Source organism: Eleutherodactylus coqui, chromosome 8 (genome assembly GCF_035609145.1).
Source record: "Eleutherodactylus coqui strain aEleCoq1 chromosome 8, aEleCoq1.hap1, whole genome shotgun sequence".
In the NCBI taxonomy this organism is placed as follows: Eukaryota; Metazoa; Chordata; class Amphibia; order Anura; family Eleutherodactylidae; genus Eleutherodactylus; species Eleutherodactylus coqui.
In genome coordinates this window covers 127,638,048-127,651,271 of record NC_089844.1, presented here as the reverse complement: position 1 = coordinate 127,651,271, position 13,224 = coordinate 127,638,048, and the positions used below count along the sequence as shown (strand labels likewise).

Genomic DNA, 13,224 nt, shown 5'->3' with positions numbered 1-13,224 from the left:
ATTTACTTTGTGGGGGATGCCTCACTATATAACATCTTGCATTGGGACAATAGAACAGAAATCTTGAAAAACATCACTTGTGTGTTTGTCATTGTTTGCTTCTCTGATGCATCTTAGGCATATCTGATTGATAAGGCTACCATTCCTGTTGAGTATCACCTAAATTAAGTGATTACTTTAACAGTGGTCAGTGTAAAAAATGCAGTTTTTTTTTTTAAACTACCAATTGTGACACCGAAGTTTTAAAAGGAAGCTCTGCTACTACATAAAAAACAGGATAATCTAAAAACTTGTTCATATGATGTGTCATCAGAAAATGACCCATTCCCTTTAGGAGCAGACAAACATTTAAAGCAATATGTGCCTAAAGGTACGGCCTACATTATGGATGTAGACTTGGGATACGTTTCCACGTACCGGAAATACTGCAGAAAATGCGTGGCAGAATCCGCAGCATTTCAGCATCAAAAACAACAAAATCCACATCAAGAATTTTAGTTGGGATCCGCAGCACTTTGTCCCCTTCTACTGCACCAATGGTGTGGATTTTTTTTGCTGCGGAAGATCGGCAGTATCTCCTCTACGCATCCTAAGGGGATGTTTACATGGGATGACTGCTTAAGTGATAATTGCTTAGTTAATAGAAGTGAAGCGTACTGGAGATCTCCTCCGGCCGCCTACCTCCATTCACAGTAAACAGGCAGTCGTTCATAGATTCTCACTCACTTGCCCTGTCGGGTCCCATGTTCATACGTGCCGACAGTCACCTGTTTGAGCGATTATTCGGGCAACTGTCAGCATGTATAGAACCACCCTAAGGTGTAAGATCATGCTTTCAGGCTACTAATATGTAAATTAATTCAGTACTAACCATAGTGTAGAGCAGGAGTGTCAAACTAATTTTCACCGAGAACCACATCAGCTTTAGGCTGGGTTCACAAGGAACGGATTTGCCGCGGAAATTCCGTGCGGCATTTCTGTGCGGCAAATCCACCTGCGGCTTCTAACCCGGGATTAGCCAGCCATTTGGACGAGATTTTGCACAAAGTGGCCCCGGTAGTGATAGCGACCTCCACAGTGGCCCGGGTAGTGATAGCGACCCCCACAGTGGCCCGAGTAGTGATAGCGACCCCCACAGTGGCCCGAGTAGTGATAGCGACCCCCACAGTGGCCCGAGTAGTGATAGCGACCCCCACAGTGGCCCGAGTAGTGATAGCGACCCCCACAGTGGCCCGAGTAGTGATAGCGACCCCCACAGTGGCCCGAGTAGTGATAGCGACCCCCACAGTGGCCCGAGTAGTGATAGCGACCCCCACAGTGGCCCGAGTAGTGATAGCGACCCCCACAGTGGCCCGAGTAGTGATAGCGACCCCCACAGTGGCCCCAGCAGTGATAGCGACCCCCACAGTGGCCCGAGTAGTGATAGCAACCCCCACAGTGGCCTGAGTAGTGATAGCAGATGCCACAGTAGCCCGAGTAGTAATAGCAGATCCCACAGTAGGCCGAGTAGTAATAGCAGATCCCCCACAGTGGCCCCCAGTAGTAATATTAACCCCCACAGTAGTTCCAGTAATAATAGGCCCCCGTATACTTACCTTCTCTTTGCAGTCAGCGCCACTCCTCCTCTGCTCAGCGCTGATGACAATGTGTGAGCCCAGAACGCCGGTAATCACTACAGTGGTGAGCGGCCGTTGTCATGTGTACCATAGGTTCGCTGGTCACATAAAATGAGGCGGCGGTTCGGATTTGGCCCGCGGGCCTTGTGTTTGACACATGGGGTGTAGAGGATCACTCACGAAATATATCGGCTCATATTACTACTAACATAACACATATCACACTTAAAGAGAAAGGTGCAACCTGGAGAAAAAGGCTTTAAATCTATCAATTGACAAAAAAACATCATATTGCACTAGAGATAAAACATTAATAAGTTACCTTAAAAATGGATGTTTCATAAGCCCATTTGGTGTTGGTTTCTGTAATGGCGAAAAAAGGTTAATTAGTTATACACTGTATACAATATGGCTGAACACATAATGTACATATAACATTGTGAGCAAAATTCTAGTTAATATAAAACCTCAGTACTAACAATAATCAGAAGTAACCACCAGATGTCAGCAGTGTGCCATGGTTGGGGTGGCACGATACAGAAGTTCTTCAAAACTAGTGAAAGGACAGTAACCTATTGACAATCCGATAAATGCCAAGTCCACATAACTGATTAGGATGTGCTTTGGTTGCAAGTGCACCTTCCTAACAGCCGCAGTTCTATTAGATAATGAACCATTTTCCAGCTTCTCTTATCGAAGGCCAAAGGTGGGTTTTGGAAACTTTTGTGTAAGAAGTGCAAGCACAAGAGAAATCATAGAAATCATACAATGGTAGAGTTGGAAGGGACCTCCAGGGTCATCGGGTCCAACCCCCTGTTAAATGCAGGATCTATTAAATCATCCCAGACAGAAAGGATCAGTGACACGTGTGCAGTATTGTCACACAGCCAGCCGCCTGCAGTGTTTACAGCTGCGGCTCATAGTGATATCGTTTGGGGGTGTGGGTATACATACATACATATACACACACACACACACACACACACACACACTAGCTGATATACCCAGCTTCGCCCGAGTTAATTTGATGCAGGTCTTAACGTGTTGCTTGCACGGAAAATTTTTATGAAGTCAAGGTTACTTTAGAGGAACTGAGGAATAAAATATGTATACAACATAGAGGAGCGTTAGATTCTCCTCAGACTGCATGTACCGATGTGCCTCTGCAGAATTTGCCACCCCTTCCACTCTCCTCACTTAGGACCTAAAGAATACTCACGCCAAATTTCACGCTTCTACGACACCTGGAAGTTACATTATATAGGGGTGCCAATACTTTTGCACTTAGCATTGAATAATCGAGTTGTGACCCCTTTACTTTTCCTATTTAGGACATATTGAATGGTTGTGCCAAATTTCACGTTTGCACGACAGTGAGAAGTTAGAGAATTAGTGGCGAGTCAGGTCAGGGATTTCACACTAATTATATATATATTTTTTCATATTATATATATTAGTATGAAATCCCTGACCTGACTTGCCACTAATTCTCTAGCTTTCCAGTGTTGTGATCGTTCGATGCAGCTTGTTTTTACAGTGCACAAACTGCAACAAAAATTAAATGATAACATTATTCTATGGGTCAGTAGGATTACTACAATACCAAATTTACGTGTTTGTTTTTTCGCTGTACTACTTTAAAAAAAAAATTTTTTAACAATATTTAATTTTTTCCAATTATTTTTGGACACCATATTCTGGTTTCTATTGGTACCATTTTGAGGTACATATGATTTTTTGATCGTTTTGTATTACATTTTTTTCTTGGAGACAGGGAGACTTTCTGGCGTGCTTTAATTATTATTTTTTTTTACGATGTTCACCATATGGGATAAATAATGAGTTACCTTGATAGATCAGACTTTTATGGACGCAGTGATGCCAAATATGTGTTTTTGTTTTTTTTAATTATTTAGATTCTTTAATTATAAATATGGCGAAAGGGTGTTTTTTTTTAGAGACTTTTATTACTTTTTATGTCTTTTTAATAATTAATAAAAAACTTGTTTAAACTTATTTTTACATTTTTTTTTTTTAGCCCCCAGAGGGGTAAAGAACTTGTGATGATTTGATCACTCCTGCAGTATGATGTATTGCCATAGCATTATATTATACCGCGATCTGACAGGCATTCTATCAAGCCACGCCACAGACATGGTAGCCCTGGGGCCATACGGGACCCCCGAACATTGGTCGGGGCATTTGCGGGTGGGTGCTGGCTGTAAGAAACAGCTGACACTCGCATTGTATGGAGAAAGATCGACTCCTGATCCCCCTCCATACATACCCTGAAGCTGCAGGACGTAATTGTACGTCCTGTGTCATTAAGGGGTTAAACAGTGTGAATATTATTTCCTTGCAACCAATTTGTTTTAACAGCTCTAAGGGTGCCCACCCACTAGCGTTTTTTTACTGCGAAATTCGCAGCGTTTTTTTTTTCTGCAGGGGTCTTTGGGCTATGGGACATGCAAAGCTAAAATCGCGATCGCGCAAAATCGCGATATCGCGGTAAATCGCGATTTTGCGCGATCGCGATTTTTACATTACAAGTCCCATAGACCCCCTGCAGAAAAAAAACCCCTGCGAATTTCGCAGTGAAAAAAAACGCTAGTGGGTGGGCACCCTTATAAGTAACTTTGCAACTCACTTTTTTGTGGCTATTCCTCAAATGCAGTTTAATATGTCTCCCTGGCAACAGACTACAAACAGATCCTGTGTAGTCTGGTCCCTAACTACACAGATATAACCCCCCGTCCCCCAGGGCTACCCAAATCCTCGATGTCTCCACTGTGAAGTGTGTTACAAATATAATATGTGGAACCCTGACATTTCTCCAAGCCACCACTTTCTGCCTTTAGGACACCCAGCACTACTATTCTCAGTACGTCTTATGTATTCCTTTTAGTCTGGTTCGGATTAAAGTGCCTGTTCCATATAAAGATATACTTCCATCTGAAGCGTTCCTCTTCACTAACCCTGCGTATCGGAGTGCTCCTGACATTAACAATCAAGGACAAGCTGACCTCATGCCACATTGATAACAAGGGAGAACAATGCTGGGACTGCAGCGCTGTCTTCAGTGCTTTATAGCAGATCTAGTGCAGTACTTCTGATACTGCAGCACCTGCACTCCCCAAAACTACCAAGAATATTAACCCCATCCCAATGGACATTACAGAGAGTAACGCACACTATGGAAGGTACCTTAACTTCCTCTCTCATTTCTATCCTTCTAAATAGCCTGCAGGGAGATAAGCATGACGTAGCGTGTAATTACAGAGACGGACAGTAGAAGGCAGCACCTGTACTCAGGAACCTGAAGGCGAAAACTGTGAACGCCAGTTGCAGGGCACACAGGCACGCCACTATTGCTTTAACCCCTTAAGGACCAGGCTGTTTTGTACCTAAAGGACCAACGTGGATTCAAACATACTGATCCACGGAAAACTTGATTTTCTGCAGCACTCCAGGGCCACGGGTCTAATTTCCATAAAGAGTAGTTCCGATCATGAAAGTACTGATTAGGACTAATAAAGTGGTCATTCCGTGTACATGAATAATCAAATCCGAAAAAAAGCGAGCAGATATTTTGCACCAGTGGGTAGGATAAAACAGCGTACTTACTGGTGATCCATTACTTGCTGCAAAGGCAGGTTCTTTGGCAATCAATGGGGAGAAGGTAGGTCGTTCCCGGCCTGGGGAGTCCTTACGTGAAGATGACTCTAAGTAATCGGGTTCTGGAAGAACCATGTCACTTTTGTCCAGTAAATTGGCCGTGCTTAGACTTCGCACTGGAGCGGGGCTGGGGTTCAAACTACAAGACAATGCAATCATGTTAGTAGAAGTCCAACAAGTCTGACGCTTCCACCCTCCCATTCAGCAGTGTTTGTGTTTAACACATTGCAGAAAGTGCTAAGTGTTGCCAATGATGCACCGCCATTATCTGAGTGTTGTGCCAGCTGCGCTCCTGTTCAAACCGCCACAAAACCTGGCTAAGCGCCATGCCCTCCGGGTTTGCATGTTCTAGGTGTGTCCATGGGTCTGTCACGTTGTCTGTGTGTTATTCAATGTCACATGAACCCCTACTTTCAATTTTTTGCGGTTGTGTTAAACAAGGATGCCCATATTATTCTAGTGTCTGTGTTGGGTCAGTGTTAGAAAGTACTTCTTTAGGAAAGGGAGGCATTAACAGTTGGCGTATTTTAGGCTCTACCTTGGCACTGGTGTAACTTCTTTCCCATTCTCTTCTAGCGGTCTGGTATACGAAGAGGGAAACCAACCTTTCCTGGAATAAACAAGAAAAAGTTATATGTTTTATAAATAAGGTCATTTTCATATCTGCAATAGAGGCTCCAGGGAAGAGCCAGTCTAAGGTCCCGGATGAAACTTTTATTTTGCCTTGGAAGATGCCAGGTTCATGGCACCATGATGGTGCCAAGCAAGATAAAACCCAAGCAGAGCCTTAAAAGGGGTATTCCAATCTGAGACCTTTATGGCATATGCACAGGATATGCTATATGTCTAACAGATGCAGGTCTCATCGCAACCCCTCAAGACCCCCATCCTGCCTGTATCCTGCTGCAGCCTCTTCCTTCTGCTGATCAGTGGAGATGCTAGGGGTCAGGCCCCTCCATCCAAACATAGGGCCATCAATGGTTTTGCTCAAGACAAACCCTTGGATGGTAAATATCAACGGTGTCACACACACCAGCACTTTGGCAATATCTGCTATTTCAATCCCTTTATATTCTTCAGCAGCCCTGAAGGTGAGAAATACTGCAGTACTCGCTGCCAGGGATGCCCGTGCCGCCCACTGCCAAGACTTGACGTGCCAGACTGTCCGTTTAAGTCACAGTTAACCTGGAACTTTTCTGGATGATCAAGAGCTGGACTAATGGACTTTTCCTGGTAATCTAAACGTAGGTAAGTAGCGGACACTTACAGTTTGGTCCCGTCGTGCTCCCCGTACAGCCAGCCATCCTTTTCCTCTGGTAGAAGGAGGGTGATGATGTCTCCCTGCTGAAAGCTGAGAAGCGTTTTACTATTTCCTGTGTGGGGGAAAATGGTTCTGACTTTTGGCTTTTTCATGAGATTCAATCCTGTTGCAACGGACATGGATCGTGGCAAGATGCCATCTTCTGTGCCCTCTGCTGTCAAAAAAGATTGAAGACCGTGATACTTCTGATTCCTTTCATTAATCTTATGTGCACAATACAGGTTTACATAAAACAACCTTCTTGTCCTGGGACAAAAATTATATCCCAGGACCCACAAAGGTCTATATTGCATACTGCTCTCCGATTGGTCAGCACTGATCATGTGAGAGCAGTGCTGGCCAACCAGAGAGCAGTGTAGTGCATCGGTAGTCTAACACTACCAATGCACTGTTGGTATTAGGCATTCTGAAGATTGCGTCGGTCATCTTTGATGACCGAAACCAGGATCTGAAACGGTATAGTCGGAGGGACATCAGCAGACGACCAACAGCAGGTAATATAACTGGCCCCTCCAACCCCAGTGCAAAATTCTGTCCTATGACCGGAGGGTTGCTTTAAACAAAGGATCTATAAGGCAACAGTTATATATTTTCTATATCATTTTCAAAATCTCTGCTTGCTGTCATTCAAGAGAAGCCATTAACCCTTTCCAATCCAATTTGTATCCTGGTTTTCCTAGGGGGGGGGGCTTACTCTTTTTCTGCCATTATACAACAGCGCTATCTGCTGGCTAAAGCCAGTACTGCATGAGGTGACACGTTGGATAGCCTCTGACTGCAGAGAGGCTGGCAATATACAGTAAAAGAACCCAGACGAATGTCTTCCAACATCGGAGCTGTACAGCCTTAAATCATTATGTCTTCAGAGGTCAGACAGTGGATTGGAAAGGGTTAAGCGTTTACATTCAGAAATTAAATATCTGACCCGGGCATGTAACGACCCTCCCTTCTAGATTCGGTTCTGATACTTGTACTTGCGTGTCTATCACATGATCGAGACAGCAAATACAGAGGTCTTGCAAATGCAAGGAAAGTGTATACAATTTTTGTGTACGTTTATTTTAAACTGTTACAAAGACTCCCAAATGGCCCCAATTACAGTTTTTTGCCTTCCTCTGGATCAACACAGTAGGATAGACAGGCTGGACTAGATGGACAATGTCTTCATTCGGCCTTACATACTATGTTACTATGTTACAGAATTGACAAGAGTTTGAAATAAAGTGATCATTGAATTGCATAGCTAATAATTTTTGCTGGGTTACATGGGCTGGGGATGAGTTAATGCATTTTTAGGCAAATGGGAGAAGTTACAATGCCTCTAGGGCGCCACCTGTTAGAAGGCAGCAGTCCTGCAAGTCATTGTTTGACCTTTTAAGAGGCCTTGGTAAAAGGTCAGACATTGGCTTGCAGGAATGCTATGCTCTCATAGGTGGCGCCCTAGAGGCATTGCACCTTCTTCCATTTGCACACTAAATCTCCCAGAGGAGTATGCTTGTAAGTCTCCTCACACCTGCTAGGTGCTCTCCACAGGGACAAACTATGCAGACAGTGTGAAAAAGTAGGGCAAGGCTGGCTGTCCACAGACGAGGTGTCATTGCGAGATCTGCGGCGATAGATTGCACGCGGAGCTCGCATGACACGCTTTCCATAGCAATTTTCCGCTTGTGTGATTAAAATCGCGGCATGCCTATCATTAATACAGGCTCATCACGGAGACCTTTAAGTGCTCCCCCCTCCTCCCCCGCGGCGGAATATCGCCAGCGATATTCCGTTGTGGCCGTGGATAGGCGGCCTAAAGAGAGTTTCTAAACTAACTCTAAGGCTGGGTTCACACAGGGCGGATTTGCCGCGGAAGTTCGCCGCGGCAAATCCACCTGCGGCCGCTAATCTCGGGATTAGCCAGCCATGTGGACGAGATTTCTCAGAAATCTCGTCCACACGGGACGGCCAATCTGCTGCGGTAAGTCTGGCTGAAACCGCGGCTGCCGCAGCTGCGGTTTGAGAATATGCAGCATGTCTATTTTTTTTTTTTATTTCCGCCGCGGCCGCACTCTCCTCTATGGGAGTGCCGGCCGCAGCGGAAGAGCGAGCGGCCGGGCCGCTTCAAAGCCACCGCGGGTTTTTCCGCGGCGGTTCTCCCGGCGGAAATCTCGCGGTTTTTGCTGCGGCCAAACCGCGGGATTTCCGGCGGGAATACGCCCCGTGTGAACCCAGCCTAAGCCCTCTCCTTGTGCTCATCATTTTCTTCTTCATAGGATGGAGTTTCCTTGAAGTTTCTGATATTTTCCAGTGCTACTTTAGTTCTTCCTCTAGCCACATCATCCTACATGAGGAAATGCCTGAGTCTAATCCTAAAGCTAAGCCCTTAAGGACCTGGCCCAATTTTTTCCCATTTTCGGTTTCTCCTCCCCACTTTCAAACAATCCCGACTCTTATTTTTCCATCGTCAGACACTCTTAGGGCTTGTTTTTTACTGGACGAGTTGTAGTTTTTAATGTTACTATTTAATTTACCATATAATGTACCGAAAAAGTTTTAAAAATTTCTAAGTGGATTGAAATAGAATACAAAACCTGCAATTCCACCATCTATGGGTGGGTGTACACACTGCAGCACAAATGACATCACTTTATTCTATGGGCCCGTACAATTACAATACAAAATTCATGTTTTTTTTTCTTTTGCTATACTACTTTTAAAAAACAGAATATCTTTGAAAAAATAAATAAAAATAATTTCCTGCCGCCATCATTTTTAAAAATTTTTCGATCTACATAGTTCGGTGAGGCCTCATTTTTTTCCAGTATGTCCTGCAGTTTCTGTAGGTACCATTCTGGTGTACATACGACTTTTAGATCACATTTTTGCTTGGAAATGGTGTGACTTAATAAAAAAAAAAAAAAAAAAAAAAAAAAAAAGGGGGGCAATTCTGCCATGTATTTTTTTCCCTAATGACGTTCACTGTGCGGGATCAATAATGCGTTACTTTGATAGAGCGGACTCTTACAGATGCAACAATATAAAATATGTATTTTTTATGGTTTTGTTTTTATTACACATATGTGAAAAGGTTTTTTTTTTTAATTTTTACTTTCCTTTATTCTAATAAGTTTTTTAAACTTATCTTTAATTTTTTTTAACTGTAACTTGTGATCATTTCATTGCTCATGCAGTATAATATAATACCATAGTATTACATTATATCCCAATCTGAGAGGCATTCTATCAAGCTCGATCCCAGGCATGGCAGCGCTTGGGGCTTTCCAAAGGCCCCGAGCTGCCATGGGCACCAAACGGCACCTCAAGATCGTTTTGGGGGGTCCAATCAAAGGATTCAAACTGATCGCAGGTGTTGATGGCAGGTATCAGCTATTAGAAACAGCTTACACCTGTATTGTATGGAGCGGAATCGAGTCCCGATTCCCCTCCATATAAACCCTGAATAGGACATTACTGTACATCCTGTGTCGCTAATGGGTTAAAGCTGAAGAATTGCATAACCCAGTATGCACTACACGACTAAACCAAATAGCAGACGCATACCCTAGGTACCGTTATACATCCGCTCGCTCACCTTGTGATGTTTTCAGCCTGTCATAGGTCACCTTTGGAGCGACTGCTGGGTTGTTGAACATATCAACCAGGGGACTGGTCTGTGCCCGACTTGGTGGTGCTGGGGGCAACTTCAGTGTGTTCCTAGAGATTGTGTCGTCTTCTGCAGCCATCTACAACATAATGGCAAAAAAATCTTGTATATACAAAATTAAATGGAGGCAGATGTAACATAATTCCAAAGCGCTACACCTGGCCGTATAAGGGCTGCACCATGTAATGCAGGGATGCACAACATTGCATTGTCAGATTGTGCTACTTCAAGAGGCCGCAATAACATTTGGATGGCTCTATTGACACTAAAAGGAACCTAAGTTATGCTGCCAAATCCGGGGGGGGGTGTCATTTTTATACTTACCGGGCTCCCCATTCCCATGCGGTCACCCCGGAAAGCTGGCGCTCCATTTATGAGCATGACGCTTTTCATTCAGCCACGTGTATGCGCACTCCCATAGAGAACAGTGAAATGCACATACATGGACTGAATGAAGGAAGTCATACCGACAGAGTGCCGACAGGAATAGGGAGCCTGGTAAGTACAAAAAGGACACCCCAGACTCAGCGGGGCCTATCTTATAAGTGCCATCATTTATGGAGCTTATAGGAGGTGACAAGTTCCCTTTAATAAGGAGGACCAGGAACACTGCTTGACACTAATAGGGACACTGCTTATAATAATCTTCTGGCACTATTAATAATAGGAGCACTCTGCTAACAAAGGGGCGTCTTGATATAAAGTACTTTGGGGCTGTGAGGGGATAGGGAAGAATAAAAGGTCAGGGGTATGGTGGAGGAAGAGGAGGCCAGGAGAACAGAAGGTGGCAGAGGCACAGGGGAATCATAAGGTACTGTACATATGTGTATAGAGGGTGGTCAGTAGACACAGTGGTCGGCCGAACCAACCTTCATACAACAATTATCCAATATGTACTGCACATCCTAAGCTATATCTGTGATCGTGAGAAGTCATCACAGTATCATACCAATGCTTTCTTGTCCATGAGTGGAGAAGGTTCGGGGGTGCCAGATATTGGAGTGGATCCGGTACTTTTTATTTCTTTCATATTGCTAAAGACTGTGTCCGGAACTTGGGAGACATCATTACACGTTTCCTGCCACTTAGGGATTTTGGATGTGAGCAAATCTGAAGACTAAAAGAAAAAAAAAATAGTCCAATAAATACTCACTGGTTATGAAATATCTGTAACGGACACAATATGTTGTAATGATAATCAATGACAATAGCTTTTTTTCCCAGGTTCAGTGTTACAGGACATAGACAGTATAGCCAATGCATTGGTTTTTATGGTAGTATGTCTCAGAAAATTTTGGTGGCATAAGCTATTGTCACAGCATAATTCACTGGACATGGTACTGCAGTAATGTTTCCCATGAGATCTTTTCAGCAGACAAGAAAACCACTTTGAAAGTTGGATTCTGGGGAATGGGGAAGTAGAGCTAAGAATTATCACCGGACCCCTATTTCTGGGGGAGCGCCTAGGCCTCACAAGCTACAGAGGAGATGACCAGCACAGCAGTGTGAAGGCACAATAACCTGGTACTGTTGTATCTTGTCTCCACCTGCACGCCCACAACTTCATTGGCCGGGTCGGAGAATCTGCTGGTCTGCGCTCCTAGCTCCGCTGTCATAATTCCCCCAACAACCCTCTTCCCTTCCAGCTTCGGCTGTGTAAGTCCCCCCCCCCCCCACCTCATTTATTGCATCGGCCTTCTTCTCCCCTCACTGGTCCGGCGAAGTCGGTCACCCGCTGTCAGTCTCCTTGCCAGCATCCTATAATGCTTGCAATATGTGATGGCACCGAGGAGACCGACAGCGCAGGAGCCGGGAAGAGGACAAGGGAGAGCGGCGGAGTGTCATATCCCCCGGCGCTCTGCCTTCTTCTTATCCCGTTCATGCTCCAGCGCAGTCTAGTGCAGAAGCCGGTAAGGGCACAAAGGGAGATCAACCATGGGGTCAGTGGCATGACGAGGTGGGAGAGGACATAATGGGAACCCATTGTCCGACCCAGCCAGTCAAGTTATGAGCGTTGCTTGTGGGCGTGCAGCTTGTCTCCACCCATTCTTCTGGTTGAGACAAGATACAACAGTATCCAATTATTTATCATGCTGGTAATATATGATTTGTGTCACTATCAAGTAAGGACTTGATATCTATAATGTACACAGATCCAATAAAGTGTGATATCATCACTTACAATGCCACCAATATAGATGGAGGAACTTTTTAATCTGTGTCCAAGAGCGTCACACTTCTGCTCCGGTTACAGTAACACAAAGCTATGTATTCACCATCCAGTATCTCACCTGTATGTGGAAGTAATTAAGATAATTTGAAAAACTACAATGCTTGTCGACCAGGAAACAGAAACGTCGCTTCTCCTCCAGCAACGCTTCTCTGCAGCCTTCAGCTATAAACTTCTGGATGTCGTTCTGACGGGAATTGATCGTCTCCAAACACTGAAAGATAAAATTACCATTAAATTATCAATTTACTGATTGGTAAGGATAGCATAAGAATTGAACATCCCCCTCCCTGGCCCTGGCATTTTTGTCTGTACCCAATTGCGGCCCTATTCTTGACGTTCGATATACTAGAATGATGGTACCTGTCAAAATTCCTTCAAAAACCAATCCGTCATGGCTGTTTTATAAATGGAAGCCATGACACATTTGAACATCTAAGCCTTATTTTTATATGCAGGTTCTGGACTCCTGTAACATTATGATTTTTACAATTTTTGGTACTTTTGCCTTCTTAGCACATATTGCCAGGAGATGTGTTAGCTGCGTAGAAAAAATCCCTAAGCAGCATTCATAATGTGCCCCTCAGAAGCTTATCATTCTTAGCAGGTCATGATTATGCTGATTTCTCAACATCAAGGCTAGTTTTGCTGGATAAGAAACCTTGATCTGCAGTCTACATTTGACCTTGTTTGATGAGCTGCAGAAAAGTCTACTCTTTATACAATGCACAAA

General features: G+C 44.2%; 1 protein-coding gene across 2 annotated transcripts in view; it reads right to left on the bottom strand.

Moving 5' to 3' along the window:
* Positions 1-13,224, bottom strand: part of BAIAP2L1 (BAR/IMD domain containing adaptor protein 2 like 1) — a 95,805-nt gene that overhangs the window by 1,871 nt on the left and 80,710 nt on the right. The window contains exons 7-13 of one of the 2 annotated variants that reach the window (XM_066576376.1): positions 12,553-12,705; positions 11,211-11,378; positions 10,190-10,340; positions 6,559-6,766; positions 5,830-5,901; positions 5,241-5,430; positions 1,939-1,979 (exon numbers count right to left, since the gene is read on the bottom strand). In XM_066576376.1, coding sequence (XP_066432473.1) covers positions 1,939-1,979; positions 5,241-5,430; positions 5,830-5,901; positions 6,559-6,766; positions 10,190-10,340; positions 11,211-11,378; positions 12,553-12,705 — 983 coding nt within the window. The remainder of the gene's footprint in view (positions 1-1,938; positions 1,980-5,240; positions 5,431-5,829; positions 5,902-6,558; positions 6,767-10,189; positions 10,341-11,210; positions 11,379-12,552; positions 12,706-13,224) is intronic. The other variant, XM_066576377.1, reaches the window with a different exon arrangement.